At 34.4% G+C, this 15,567-nt stretch overlaps 1 protein-coding gene across 1 annotated transcript; it reads left to right on the top strand.

The window, feature by feature from the left end:
• Window positions 1-823: 823 nt before the first annotated feature.
• LOC127841110 (intraflagellar transport protein 25 homolog) lies at window positions 824-8,253 on the top strand. Its single transcript, XM_052369677.1, has 4 exons — window positions 824-1,008; window positions 4,583-4,689; window positions 4,949-5,017; window positions 7,603-8,253. Exons 1-4 carry the CDS (start codon window positions 917-919, stop codon window positions 7,740-7,742), a joined length of 408 nt encoding a protein of 135 aa, XP_052225637.1. The 5' UTR covers window positions 824-916; the 3' UTR covers window positions 7,743-8,253.
• The last annotated feature ends 7,314 nt before the right edge of the window (window positions 8,254-15,567 follow it).

Below are 15,567 nucleotides of genomic sequence, written 5' to 3'. Positions count from 1 at the left end.
AGTCCGGAATTCCTTACACTGAACAGTGCTACATCCTTTGAATTGAGCACATACGCAGTGATGTAGCAAAAATTCGGAGGTTGTATATCGAATCAGCTTATTAAATATTCGAAAATATTCATGCGTGTCTGTTGGCGTTATGTTAAAGTCACTAAGATGAAAACTGAAACAGCTTCGCCTAAAAGCGCATTAGTGCTCTATACCTATGTTTATGTTAGCGTTGTTGACACCGTGTGAACTGCTCGGGTAACAAGTAAAGCATAAACAGCAATGTTTATATACTTTTATTCCTCCATATACAAGATACGAAGATTATTGTATATTTTGAATTTGTATATGGTGTCAAAAATCAAAAGTTTTGTACACGGAACTTTCATTATGAATTTATATTCTTGGTGAGATAGTCATTTGATATTAGAAAAAATATTCCTTTAATATGATGGTGACTGCAAATTTTCTTTATATTAAGTTCTCATTACCATTTTCATCATACTTTCTTTGCTTTCAGAACTTCCAAAAAAGCATGCTGTTTTTATTTTGTCTTAGTTATTTCTATGAAATAATAAGGATGATAAAAAGTGCACACAAAACTCGACCCGTGCGCTATGACACACACTTTTTAAAGTTGAATGGCGTGTGTTCATTTTAAACTTGCGATTGATTTTGAAAAATGAATTGCGTGTTAAATTATGCAATAGCGAACATCTTCAGTGCCTTCAGCGCTTTGATTTTAGTAAGTAGTTTGTAATACTTTTAACATAATCATAGTGCAGTTTAACCAAATAAACGCAGTTTTCACAACAAATACAAATTTCAATCGGTTGAACGGTTGTGAAGAACGCTTCAAACGTCTAGCGACACCGATCACATACTTTGTTGATTTTAGTTGAAAGAAGTTTTATTTTTAAATTGAGCCATGTACGATCTTGCTGGAAAAGGTGGAGGCGCCAGTATTGTTCTGGCAACATCGAATGACCAGAGGCACCCGCCTGAGAACATGCTGGACGGGTAAGAATCGAATGTAAAACAGTATACTTCAAAATTGCAGTAGTACTTTAGCCTAGGAATATTCAGAAATTCTCTTCATATATCAGATAAATGATCGAACAAAACATAGTTGATTTAACTTCATTGGATTATAACATTTTTATAACAAAAATCTTCATTTTTTACCACCTTAGCAACAAAAACAACACCACTGTCAGCCATTGTTGTTTATTTTTTCGTCAGGTCATTCTGAGGTAAATAGGTTAAACAGCACTAATTTTAAATAAAAAATGAATTAACAAAGATCTGACAAACCGCTTTAAAGTAGCAATCAATAAAGTATAATACAATTTTAAATACATGCAATTTATGCTTTTTATAAAATTAATTTTACAGTTCAGTGTTTTTTATTATGAAATATTCGGCGTTATTCAGCCCCATTCCCCCATCTTTAGAGTATATATTTTTCCCCCAAATATTTTTAAAATTCCCATCTTGGAAGTGTTTTTCAATTTAATCAATACCTCATTTAAATACGTCTTTCGTTACGAATTTACTACAATTTTCCTCAACTGCATCCGCATGTTTACTTTATTTTAGCCTTCAACGCAAACCGTACATAGTTCACTATCACGACTTTCGCTTTACGACATCTACCGCAAACCATACGTATTCCAACATGTTGCACAACAACAAAAGCTATCGTAAAAAAATTGACAAATCTGTTTTAACTTAAAAATAAATTGATATTCTTTTCAAACAAGTACAACTTAAAAGTCAGTCTTCTTCAAATGCCAGCAGTGAAACGCCAGAAACGTCCGGTCAAGAGAGTGTTGAAAGACTGATTAGTTTGCTCAACCTGCTTTGCACGCCACAGAGAAACAGGCTTGGGGAAGCTACACTGAAGTCCCTGATCAGACTTTGTCTGCACACGGAGAGACTTGGTGAATAGGAGGTCACCAGAATAATTGATAAATTCGCTGAAAAGCCCAAAAATGTTGAACTTTGAACATGAACATAACATGTTAATGAATAAAAGAGTTTTTCTCCCTCTGTATGGTGAATTATAGTGTTAAACTTGATTTTGTACTGTAACTAGCTAAGCATAGAAATTTCCCCCTTTTCCCCTTTTACGCGCGAATTTTCCCCTTCTCAGGGGACTCGACCCCCTTCCCCCAAAACTGAAAAAAAAACACTGCAGTTATGTTTTTTCTTTAAAATACAACATTTTATTACCAAAAATCAGTTTATACTGGCAGTTGGAGATGCTTTCATTCAGATTTGACAAGTACGTCATGCAGGTTTGTTTAATGAGGGTTCTTATGAGATGCCAGGAATTAACCCAACTTGTGAGACTATTCGGTTGGACTATATGTTGATTTCCAAACTAATTTAAGTCTTTAGAGTTTTACTTATGAAAAAAGATTGCTGAACAGATTGATGGAAAGAATTGAACTGATCAGGGTTGCCTTTCTAAATTGATCTGTTATTAAGGAAATATCTTTCATGACAATAAGGCAACCCATAAGAAAGATGTCGGACCTCGGACATTTCCGATAAAATTTGCTAGTCAGGTATTATAAAAAACAATGTGTAAAACTTTGCTTTGGTAAACAATTAAGACCAATTTAGGAATATGAAAAAGAACGGACTTAAGTATGTTTTGATAGATTGTTTAACTTTAAAATAAAACAGATTTTTTTGAACTTGCTATCTTTAATGAAGACATAGGAAACTCCAAGTGCGATTCTTAGATTCTTAGAACCCATGGCCCTTGCTACACTTTGGGGGAATGGGGCCAGGGTCCTTAAAGGGGGGAATTTCGTGTCGTTTTGGGCGAAAAGGGGAATTTTAGAAGATCTTTTCAGCATTCAGCACTTAAAATTTCTATATTTTAATGTAATTTACATAAAAATACATTTAATAAAAGGTTAAGAGCACAATACCAGCTGGCAACTAAGGTATAAAAGTAAAAAATAAACACCTTTTTTTTTCTTTTTTTGAGGAAGGAATTTTTAGCTGAAAAAGGTGAAAAAAGTATACTATTTTAAGGGGGAATGGGTCGAATTTCGGCCCAAAAAACGGCCAAATGAGGGCCCCGAGAACCAGTAAAATATTGCAACTTATTACTTGACGTAGGCGACACAGCAAGTTGTTTTATTGGCTGAATAGAATTTTGCTGATTTCAATCCTTGTGATGACCTTAAATCAAAAGCAGGTACCACACAACTGTTGTATGTCAATTTTTGTTGTGAAAGTCAGAAATATAGTTTGCTGTTTCAACGATCGCGAAAATGTGTAAACAAATCACAAAGCTTTCTTCACTTTAAATTGAAAGTGTTTCCGTATGTATGTTTAAATTTAGTAAGGCATAAACCTAACTCTTTAAATAAGAAAGCTTATAAAACTTCTTTCAGACCTATCAATACCTTAAATTTTTGTATGTTTGTATTAACTGTTTTTTATTATGTCCCCCACTATAGTAGTGGGGGACATATTGTTTTTGCCCTGTCTGTTGGTTGGTTGGTCTGTTGGTCTGTTTGCGCCAACTTTAACATTTTGCAATAACTTTTGCTATATTGAAGATAGCAACTTGATGTTTGGCATGCATGTGTATCTCATGGAGCTGCACATTTTGAGTGGTGAAAGGTCAAGGTCATCCTTCAAGGTCAGAGGTCAAATATATGTGGCCAAAATCGCTCATTTTATGAATACTTTTGCAGTATTGAAGATAGCAACTTGATATTTGGCATGCATGTGTATCTCATGGAGCTGCACATTTTGAGTGGTGAAAGGTCAAGGTCGTCCTTCAAGGTCAGAGGTCAAATATATGTGGTCCAAATCGCTTATTTTATGACTACTTTTGCAATATTGAAGATAGCAACTTGATATTTGGCGTGCATGTGTATCTCATGGAGCTGCACATTTTGAGTGGTGAAAGGTCAAGGTCATCCTTCAAGGTCAGAGGTCAAATATATGTGGCCCAAATCGCTTATTTTATTAATACTTTTGCAATATTGAAGATAGCAACTTGATATTTGGCATGCATGTGTATCTCATGGAGCCGCACATTTTGAGTGGAGAAAGGTCAAGGTCATCCTTCAAGGTCAAATATATGGGTCAAAATTGCTCACTTAATGTCACTTCTGTAATATTGAAGCTAGCGATTATATTTGAAATGCATGTGTATCTCATGGAGCTGCACATTTTGAGTGGTGAAGGGTCAAGGTCAAGGTCATCCTTCAAGGTCAAATGTCATATAGGGGGACATTGTGTTTCACAAACACATCTTGTATTGAAGGAAAATAGCATCAATATATTTTTATGTCCCCCATCACTATAGTGGGGGACATTGTTTTTGCCCTGTCTGTTGGTCTGTCTGTTGGTTTGCGCCATCTTTAACATTTTGCAATAACTTTTGCTATATTGAAGATGGCAACTTCATATTTGGCATGCATGTGTATCTCATGGAGCTGCACATTTTGAGTGGTAAAAGGTCATCCTTCAAGGTCAAAGGTAAAAAAAAGTAAATCAAAGCGGCGCAGAAGGGGACATGTTTCTGACAAACACATTTCTTGTTGTCTGTTCGTTTTAGGTCTGATGATACATTCTGGTCATCAACAGGTCTTTTCCCACAAGAGTTTATCCTAAGCTTTGGCAATACTGCGGATGTGCAGAAAGTTTCCATTACTGGCTACAACAGTAAGTATTGGTTTACATTCAGTCTCTCACTGACTTTATTCCATATACTGCACAATCAATTATATTTTTATTTTCTAATTTTGTGTTTTATAAAAAAAATGACAACTTTGCGGTGACTTCAAATTGTGGATGTCTTATTTTTGCAAAAAGAAACTAAGAATTTTTGTCAGTCAGTTAAGAAAATGTATCTCCTCATCTTCAGTTGCAATACAAGTTATCAAAACTATTTTTGTAATAACTCAAAACTTCATTATTGCAGTCCGACACCTGCAGATTGAGAAGTCCACTAGTCCAGATGCTTCAAGCTTTGAACCAGTGACTGAAAAGGGTATTTTGTGTTTATGTTTATTATCATTAATTGATATTTTCCAAATATTTTCCCCACATTTCAGCATATACTGATACTTTTGAAAGGCTATATGCACATACTGATCAATAGGACCTTAACTGTTAACACTGAACTTGAAAAATTTGAACTAATAAAAATAAGAATCATTATTTAGGTACTTTGCCTCCATCTTTTATTCTAAATACATGAAAACTACATGCCAATTTAATACTTTTGTTTGTTTAAACAGACAATCCAAAAACCTGCATTTAGTTGGTATTTGACAGAAATGTTTAAATAATGAGCTACGCAATCAAATTTTTATAATTTTCTTATACATGTAGTTATATTCAGAATAAAGAGCTCAGCTGGTACTGATGACCAAACATTTAATAATTATGGTCATATTTTAGATAAATATCGGCACAGATTATTTGGAATTTCCCAATAGCATGCTTGGCATGTGCATGAATTAGTTTTTAACTGAAATACAAATATAGTTTCAATTTTGTAACTTAACATATAGGATTTTCTAAGATTCTTTTGCTTCAACTTTGTTTCTTTTTCTGTTATACATCAACCAATTACATTTTATTAGCCGGATTTTTTTCGAAAAAATCTCGGCTTATAGATTGATGTTGTCGGGCGGGCGGGGGGGCGGGGGGGGCGGGCGGGGGGGGCGGGCGGCGTGCTCGAAAATGTTAAAGTTCTTATTTCATGGTATAACTTTGGTATGCTTGGACCTAGAGTCTTCAAACTTGACATGAAGGTTGGCCAGGATTAACAGATGACCACTGGTCATTTCAAGGTCATTCATTTGAAGGTCAAGGTCACTGTGACCTTCAATATAAAAAATGTTAAAGTTGTTATAACTTTGGTATGCTTGGACCTAGAGTCTTGAAACTTGACATGAAGGTTGGCCATAACTAGTTAGTAACCACTGGTCATTTCAAGGTCATTCATTTGAAGGTCAAGGTCACTGTGACCTTGAATGTAAAAATGTTAAAGTTCTTATTTCATGGTATAACTTTGGTATGCTTGGACCTAGAGTCTTCAAACTTGACATGAAGGTTGGCCAGGATTAACAGATGACCACTGGTCATTTCAAGGTCATTCATTTGAAGGTGAAGGTCACTGTGACCTTCAATATAAAAATGTTAAAGTTGTTATAACTTTGGTATGCTTGGACCTAGAGTCTTGAAACTTGACATGAAGGTTGGCCAGAACTAGTAAGTAACCACTGGACATTTCAAGGTCATTCATTTGAAGGTCAAGGTCACTGTGACCTTGAATGTAAAAATGTTAAAGTTGTTATAACTTTGGTATGCTTGGACCTAGAGTCTTGAAACTTGACATGAAGGTTGGCCAGAACTAGTAAGTAACCACTGGACATTTCAAGGTCATTCATTTGAAGGTCAAGGTCACTGTGACCTTGAATGTAAAAATGTTAAAGTTCTTATTTCATGTTAAAACTTTGGTATGCTTGTACCTAGAGTCTTCAAACTTGAAATAAAGATTGGCCAGTACTAGAAGATGACCACTGGTCATTTCAATGTCATTCATTTGAAGGTCAAGGTCACTGTGACCTTAAATGTTAAAATGTTAAAATTGTTATAACTTTGGTATGCTTGGACATAGAGTCTTCAAACTTGACATGAAGGTTTGCAAGCACACTTAGATGACCACTGGTCATTTCAAGGTCATTCATTCTAAGGTCAAGGTCACTGTGACCTTGAATGTAAAAATGTTAAAGTTCTTATAACTTTGGTAGGTAAAAATGTTAAAGTTCTTATTCCATGTTATAACTTTGGTATGCTTGTACCTAGAGTCTTCAAACTTGACATAAAGGTTGGCCAGTACTAGAAGATCACCACTGCTCATTTCAATGTCATTCATTTGAAGGTCAAGGTCACTGTGACCTTCAATGTTAAAATGTTAAAATTTTTATATGCATTCAAAACATAACACAAGGTTTGCTCATGCCTTGAAAAGTACTTACATTTCATTTTGACCTTTGAACAATATTTCAGTAATTTAAGTATTGCATTGACAAAAACACGAAAGGTACTTTCCTGTCATTTAAATAAAAAATCCGGCTTCAATGCGGTCATCTCCGACCGCGGAACTCTTGTATGAAAATAAAATGATATTGCGTTGGTTTTAAAAATGCTGTGTATTCTTTTAATCAATATGTTTAATTAAAAATCAGTTGCAATACTTATAAGTTTTAGTTTTATTTTTTAGCTCGGCGTTTTTTGGAGAAAACCCGAGGTATTGTCATAGCCAGCTCGTCGTGTTGTCCGGCGTCCACAGTCTGACGTCCCCCGTCTGCATCGTGCTTAAACCTTAACATTGGCTCTAAAATCAAAGTGCCTCCACCTACAACTTTGAAACTTCATACTTAGATGCATTTTGATGACTTCTACACGCCACACCCATGTTGGGGTCACTAGGTCAAAGGTCAATGTTACTATGACCTTTAAACAAAAATCTGTAAAGCTTTCATTTATTCAAAACTGCACCCGTAGCGGAGCCTGGCACCCGTTATGCGATGCTCTTGTTCAAATCTTTAAATTTCTTTTCAGATATTCCCCAGACGGATGGACAGTTGCAAGTTCAAGATATTGATGTTCGCACAAAAGCCTCCTATTTAAGATTTGTCGTTGATGCTGGCTATGACCATTTCATCGCCATTTACAAATTGAATGTGTCAGGAAATGCATGAGTTTTTTTATGAGTTTAAAAACATTTTTGGTACATATGAAGTTTACGACCTAAATTAAGATTGCAAGAGGTGTGTAAGATAACTGTTGGTCAAGTCACAAAGCTGCTACTGATTTGATTTTATCTTGCGTTTATTTATTATGTCCTGTTAACTCATGAGATCAGTTCATTTACAACTTCTTTCAAAATTAAAAATTGCATTTTAGAAACAAACATTTTGAATTGAAAAGGAAACAAACGTGATCTGGACATTCATAAGTAATTTTAAGTGGAATATACAATCAAGTTATTGAGATTTTGTTGGCTGTGCATCCATATTTTTCTGAAGCATTGCATTTAATAAATATTTGTATCACCTGTAAATACATATGGCTTAACTTCTACACACAACTCAGAATAATTAACTGATGAAAGGGAGACAAATACTGTAAGACTGTTTTGAATTGGTAATATTTGTTGTTACTGATTGAGTAAGTTAATTCCGTCCAAATAAAAATATATATTGAAAATGATATAGTCACCTTGTTATTTATCTATTAAATTATTTATTTACTTAGAACACCATATAAGTGGTTAATAGTGTGTGTTTTTTTTCATTTTAATCAGATGCTACGCATTTTTTCTAAGCAATATTATTTGCGCCATGCGAAAATGGGTTATCCTTTATATGCCGGGAGCTACCCTTTCCGCTATTAAGTCGCGCAAGGTTTCGCGGTCCCTTAAGCGAACAGCATAGGGCCTGACCAGTCTTTCTGAATGAAGTCTAGGGCCTAGCAAGCCGCATATAGCCCATTTTGCATGATACTGGTCAGATAACCATAACGAGTATGTGTATCATGAACATGTGATATATAATATAGGATTTTTATCGTTTTCATAGCCAACTTTCTGCTTGACAGAAATCGCGTGGCATTTTTTATTGGTAATGACGTTGCAAAAAGACGTCACGCAAGAAAAACAACGTTCCGGTTTTACCATGACGTTTACACACGAAAATATGTATGCACATTGCTTATTTAAAAGCTTGTACTATAAAAGCTCTTCATATCTTATCCCCGTCAAGTACACAACTCGAATCGTTTAATCCATTGATTAGCAAAGCAAATAAATGAGAAAAAGAGAAATCCGTACATTTTTGCGCGCAAGACCATTACCATAGTGTCACTGTCAAACGACATGCAGAATATCAACATAAAACCGCGTTTATCAAGAAGATAATTATTTAATTTATTTTGACATATTCAATTGGAGAATACATGAACAGAGTTCTTTCCATGTTGTCATAACTCCGCATTTCTGCTTATATTGACCTATTTTGATTTATAACGCTTTGTGCTTTACTTTCGTTCGTTTGTCACCTTTCGCCTTCAGCGTGTATATAAGACTAGTCAATCTTTCCCAAATGGGGGTCAAGTTAGAACTAATTGCAAACGTTTTGAAAGTTATTTTTTCTGTTACTACTATATGTCAATAAGTACCCATAAAAAGTCCTAAACTTTTGAAGTTGCGGATGTTGAAATGTTTACGCCAGAATACTGGAGGTAGAGGGGATTCCTTAAATATATAAAGTGTGGTGATTTTTAACCTACCGCCGTTCTTTACTTACGTTCATTTTTCTTTGGGTATATTGTTCCTTTTAGTTAATATAATAAAAGCGTCCATTGATTTCCGGTAAGCATTGTTGACGTTTAATTCATTGTTGATAAATGCCTAGAAATGTATCGTTGTATGTTGTTTTTATATTCATTTGTTTAATGTTTATTGCGTTGATAAAGACCAGAACCTCATTATTATGCTATATAATTAAGTCAAAACCACTATCACGTAGATCTCAACTGTATCACTATGGACATGTCCGAGTAACGCCGCATGAGCAAAGATAAGATAAGATTTATTTTGAGTAAAAATTGTGAGTTTAAAGACTAAGAAGAAACCAAACACAAAATGAGCTAAAAAAGTGGGTAAAGACGAGGTATCAAATCGAAACAGATTCGAATTGAACTGGTCAGCAGCTTCCTCACAAATAAAAGGTTGCAAGTACACATAAGCAAATATAGAACTGACAAGCACAGCAAAGAATTTCTTTTTACAACTAAATTAGTTAGAACTACAGGCGCAAGCCCATTAAGAATTTTGTAGGTTTCAATAGCCATAGTACGCATTTTTCTAATATAAAGAGATGGAATTTTAACTTTTTGAAGCAAATCATGGTAAGATGAAGAAAAATCATTGTAAACAAATCTAAGTGCCCTTTCTTGCAGTCTTTCCATTTTCTTTGTATTGTTTTCAGAACAGAAATGCCAGGCCATTGGGCAAAAATTGGAGGTATAAAAGTATTTGGATAATATAAAAGGATGGAAAACTGTCAATTTATTTAGCTTATTTAGATGTTTACCTATTCTTTTAAGGATATTTAATTGCCTACCCGTTTTTTTACAAATATTCCCAATATCATCTTAGTTTAGTTTATAATCAATATCAATACCAAGAAGTTGTACTGTTTCTTCAGATGTTATGCTGCTGTCTCCAATTTTGAATATGGGGTTTTTACTAAAAGATTTTTTGCAGCAACTGCTATGGCCTGAAATTTATCTGGAATAGCTTGCATTTTATTAATCCTAAACCAGTCGATTAGGATGTTACTTTCATTTTGTAGAACTTTAATAACTTCATTAAAATCTTGTGAATGAAAAGATAAGGTATTGTCATCAGCATAATTATATAGTGAGCTTTTCTGAATAAAGTAGAAAATGTCGCTTATAAATACATTGAAAAGAAGGGGCCCTAGAATGGAACCTTGTGGTACACCTTTGCCTATGCCACCCCCAAGAACTTACAATATTTCCAACCTTAATTTGTTGTTTTCTGTTTGTTAGGTAAGATTGTAGGAGGCTGGTGGCAGGCTCTGATAATCCATATTCATTTAATTTTTATAGAAGTATATCATGCGGAAGGCAGTCAAACGCTTTCGATAAATCCATTAAAAAAGCGGCAATATATTCATTATTATCCAGAGCCTTCCTCCAGTCCTCCAACAATCTTATTAAAGCACCCATAGCCTTTTCTAAAAGCACATAAATAATTGTTAAAAATAATAGTTTCGAAATAATCAGTTAATTGTTCAGATAGGACTTTTTCAAAAATATTAGATGAAATAGGTAAAATGCTTACAGGTCTATAATAAGCTTTTAGTAAAGCATCATTTTTATTGTATAGAGGAGTGACTTGAGCAAGTTTTAGGTTATCTGGAAAACATGAAGTAGTAATTGAAAAATTTATTAAATTTGTAATGGGCTCAACTAATGCTGGTTTACCAAGTTTTAGAAGTTTAACAGAAATTTTGTCAACTCCTGTAGCTTTTTTTATATTAAATTTGTCTATGATTTTACTTATTTTAGTATGGTTTGTATGTTCGAAGTTAAAATTTTATGGGGTAAATGTTCTTTCTTCGATTTTATTTAAGCTTGGGTGGTTGTTTGAGTCAAAGCATAATCTTTACCAATACCATTTGCAACAGTTGTAAAAAGTCATTAAAAATTTCCGAAACATCCTGATCATCTAAAATCATTTTATAATTGTCATTTAGTATAATTTTGGGTTTTTCAGCCGGACATTTTTTAGACATATAATATAAAGAAGTGAAACTCCAGCTGCTGGAGCAGTATTGAATTCTCATTTAAAACAATTAGTTGGTCCTTTATTTAAGGCAAGTGACCGATTGCCCAAACAATACAAAACAGCACGATATAGCACAATACAAACCAACATAAACACAAAATATGAATAAAGCTGGGGTCACCGCCTTGGAACGGTCAATGCAAAGCATTGGGGGTTTAAACCGGTTTTAGAGCGCTCAACCTCACACTTGGCCCAACAATATTCATAATACATTTAACGTCATAGCATTGTAACTCAAATCAAACAATAATAAAAGGGAATTAAAACGCATTCAATTTAATTACAATTTAATTACTCAATGGTATTGAAGATACCAGAGCAACAGAGTTACAACTTTTTGACGAACGATAAAATGAAACTACAAACAAGTGTCAACTACATTCCTTCTTTATAGATAAAGATTTAAAAATATAGCGTCATTAAGTTAATATTTCATATAATCATCGCGCAAATACAGGAAGAAGCAGCAATAATGGGTGTAAAAATTCCATATTACATTGCTTGATTGTTTATGTGACTGCTAAAAATTAAATTAATAATAATTAAATCAAAAAAGAAAAAAGAAACGCCTATCAAAGAGAAAATATAAATAAAATTGAACGTTATAAACCCAATGACCTATGCATGTAGCTTACAACTGGAACAGAGAAAGAGTTATGACGTAATTGACAGGCGAAGACACAATGACGTGAAAAAAATCCAGGGGCGGTACTGTAAAGTAATAATAAAATATTAATCGGGGGCTACTGCAAAATTGAACTACTAATAAAACAAGTTTAGTTGATTAAATATTAAGAATCAAATATATAAAAATAGTAATTCCATTAAAGCGACATTATTGGAATCAAACAGTATATAGGTGTTTTGACAACTGACGACAGAAATGATTTGATGTACGATTTGAGTCCAAATGTAGTTTTCAGGCTTAATTGTACTCAAAAAATCAGAAGACTTACATCCACCTAAACATCTTTCTTGAAAGTAATTATTAACTGAAATTTTCTTCAATTTATTTACAATGTTTCTACATTTTCTATACTTTTCCCAGTTTTTAGAGTTTCTACAATGAAGATATTTGTTATAGTACATTTTCTTATTATATATTGCTTTTCTAAGATCACTATTCATGTAAGGTAATTGGTTGGCTTTTTTTTATACATTTGCTTAGTAGGAGCATGCTTATCTGTTATTTCAGTAACTTTAGATTCAAAATTGCTGTAAACAGTATTTATGTCTGCATTTGTATTTTGTAAAGTTGATAAATCTGGAATCAAAATAGTAGATAGATCATTGTTAAAAGAGGCTATATCAAAATTTTTAAAACTTTTGTACTGAATTTTTTGTTTCTCATTTTTTGGGGTAGAATTATTTATGACCGCACAGATCATATTGTGACAGTCACTTATACCTGTTGCAAATTTAATGTACTCATACAGAGTATTTGTTGTTAGTGATAATAACATCTAGTAAAGATGGAGAACAGTTTTTCATAAAACATGTAACAGATGTAATCAAATTTTTAAAATCAACAAGTTCAATAAAATCTTGTAAAGGTTTAGCTTTGGAAACTTGTAACACAACTAAATTTAGATCTCCAATTATTATAAAATTATAAAATTTAGATATAATGTTGGCTACACATGAGATTAAATTTTCAAAGAAAAAGTTTTCCTAACAGTTTGGTGGTCTATACACACAAGAAATTATCCATTTTGTTTTGTTTAAAATTACCTCAAAGCAAATGTTCTCGATTGAAACTTTTTCAAAGACCTTTCTTCTACGGGCTGGTATTTCTGACCTGATAAATGCAGCAATGCCCCTCCGTGAATGTTCCTGTCCTCTCGTTGTAGTTTATAACCATTTACTTGAAATAAAGTGTCTAAAAAAGTGTCATCTAATTTTGTTTCTGAGATGAACAATAAATCGACAATTTTATCAGTTAAAAGTTAATGAATATCTGTGAATTTGTATCTTAAGCTGTTAATATTTAGATGAGCAGTAATAAATTTGTTTGGCTGTTTGTTCCTTGCTGATCGAATTTCCTGAAAGGTTGAACAATCTTTTCTGGTAGTATCATCATATACGGAAACATAATTTATATCTGAAGTGGATACATCGAAGAGAGAGTCTGAAGTGGATACATTAAAAAAAGAGTCTGTAAACTGTAGGGGCGTACAAGAAGAGCAAATCCAAGGTTCAGAGGTGTTGCCCAGTTGTATGTATAGTTTTGGATTTATATTGCACATTTTATGTGCCACCAATAATTGCAGATATCGCATAAAATTGCACGATGGTTACTTGCCACTGGTTTTCGACATTCACCACATGGGAATTTTGTTGGCCCTGAATTCATGGCTACATAAAATAAGTAGAAATAGTCTGAAGAGGTTCCTTGGTTTCATTTGATGGTCCTTATTTCGACGACTATACTTAAAGTGATTAAATATTATGTTCCATACACTGATTTTCGAAGATGGAAATGCAAGTACGAAATGAGATTGTTTATAGTCAGTTTTCCCGTTGAAGACAGTGTGCAGGGTATAGTTTTGATGATAACTGGAGAAGGACGTATATTCTGAGCAATAAGGATAGAATTCAATTTCCCACTAGTGAAGTTGCAGTTCCCGAGAAAAAACAAGATGATCCAAACCGGAAGTAAGATTCAAGCCGAAGCCGCCATATTTGATGAAGACTGCTCCGGATCATGTAGGTGAAAAAGTGTACGTACAAGCGTCTTTTGAGACTGACTTAATGTAAAAAGTTAAAAATCCACTATTCCAGTGTTGATTTTACACAGTTTGTGGTTTAAATAGTCCAAAAACAGTTTAAAAGTAACACTATCTAGTAAAAGTTATAGTAAAATTCCAAATTTGACGATAAAAGTAATATTTTTCTTTGTTTATAGTTTAAGCGCGGATGTTGTTACGCATGCGCGATCAAAAATCAGCAGAAATTATAAAATCGCACGTTTTTTCTATGAATAGTCAGTTCTGCATCCAATTTTGTCAAGTTAACATCGCGAAAATAGGTAATTGAATTATATTTTTAACATACATTAGGGACTTTGGGCACATAGAGACTGGCTATCCTCTTCAAACGTTCTGAGAGCCTTGAAGTTGGATTCCTACTCCTCAGCAGCCCGGGTCGCTAATAGTTGATATATAAGTCACATACCTTCACACAAACACTACAAGGCTCCATACCTATCGCGTCACACAGACTCGGAGTCATAACGAAGTAAATAGTGAGGTTCGAGGTCATATGATTATAGCATTTGATTACATATGATTTACCGTTCCAAACTAATTATTGTATTAATAACCAATCATAAAGCAAGGTAGCTTGAGGAAAATTATATACTATTGTATTGTGCTTTGTATGATTGCCTGAACCATACTATAAAGTCCGACGCTCGGTCGAAGACACGTTACAAAATTTGGTGACAGCGGCGTAGGATAGCAGGATATCAGACCTTTATCCAGTACTCACAGCAACAGTATGGCTTCAGGCGGAGACCGAGAGCTCGATGCGTTGTATGAAGAGCAAGAGCAACTTCGAATACACAACCAAAGGCTCAGACTAGAAAGTGAGATCTCCGGGCTACAACTAGAAATGGATTACATGGACACAAGGTTACGTGACCGCAAAAGACTGTCTCAAGGTGCGGGTATGAAACCAGAAGCGTCAAGCCCATGTATCTCGGAACATACTCGTGCACCAGACCCGAAATATGCTGAAGATACCCCGAAGTATGTGACCAAAAGACGGAGACCTCAGGCGGAGACCCCGAGCAAGGAGCATACCGCTATAATGAGACCTGCGACGTATGATGGTTCCGGGTCCTGGTCCGATTATAAAGCGCATTTCGATGCTTGTTCGGAGTTGAAGAGATGGACTGAAAGAGAGAAGGGACAGTACCTTGCCGTATCGTTGAGAGGTCAGGTACAGGGTGTTTTTGGAAATTTGTCCAAACAATGCAATGACCATACAGAGCTTGTGGTAGCTTTGCAAGAAAGGTTTCATCCACCGAATTAAACAGAATTGTACCGGTTGCAGCTTCGAGAACGAAAACAGCGTGCATCGGAAAACTTGTCAGAACTAGCGCAGGACATCAGAAGGCTGACAAATTTTGGCTTACCCTACTGCCC

The sequence above is a fragment of the Dreissena polymorpha genome, chromosome 8 (genome assembly GCF_020536995.1).
Source record: "Dreissena polymorpha isolate Duluth1 chromosome 8, UMN_Dpol_1.0, whole genome shotgun sequence".
Classification (NCBI taxonomy): domain Eukaryota; kingdom Metazoa; phylum Mollusca; class Bivalvia; order Myida; family Dreissenidae; genus Dreissena; species Dreissena polymorpha.
This window is presented reverse-complemented; position numbering and strand designations above follow the sequence as displayed.

Bases quoted from the DNA above. Each gene is read 5' to 3' on its own strand.
- LOC127841110 (XM_052369677.1), top strand. From the start codon at position 917: ATGTACGATCTTGCTGGAAAAGGTGGAGGCGCCAGTATTGTTCTGGCA. The intron at 1,009-4,582 runs GTAAGAATCGAA...TGTTCGTTTTAG, and splicing joins CCTGAGAACATGCTGGACGG to GTCTGATGATACATTCTGGT. The intron at 4,690-4,948 runs GTAAGTATTGGT...TCATTATTGCAG, and splicing joins TTCCATTACTGGCTACAACA to TCCGACACCTGCAGATTGAG.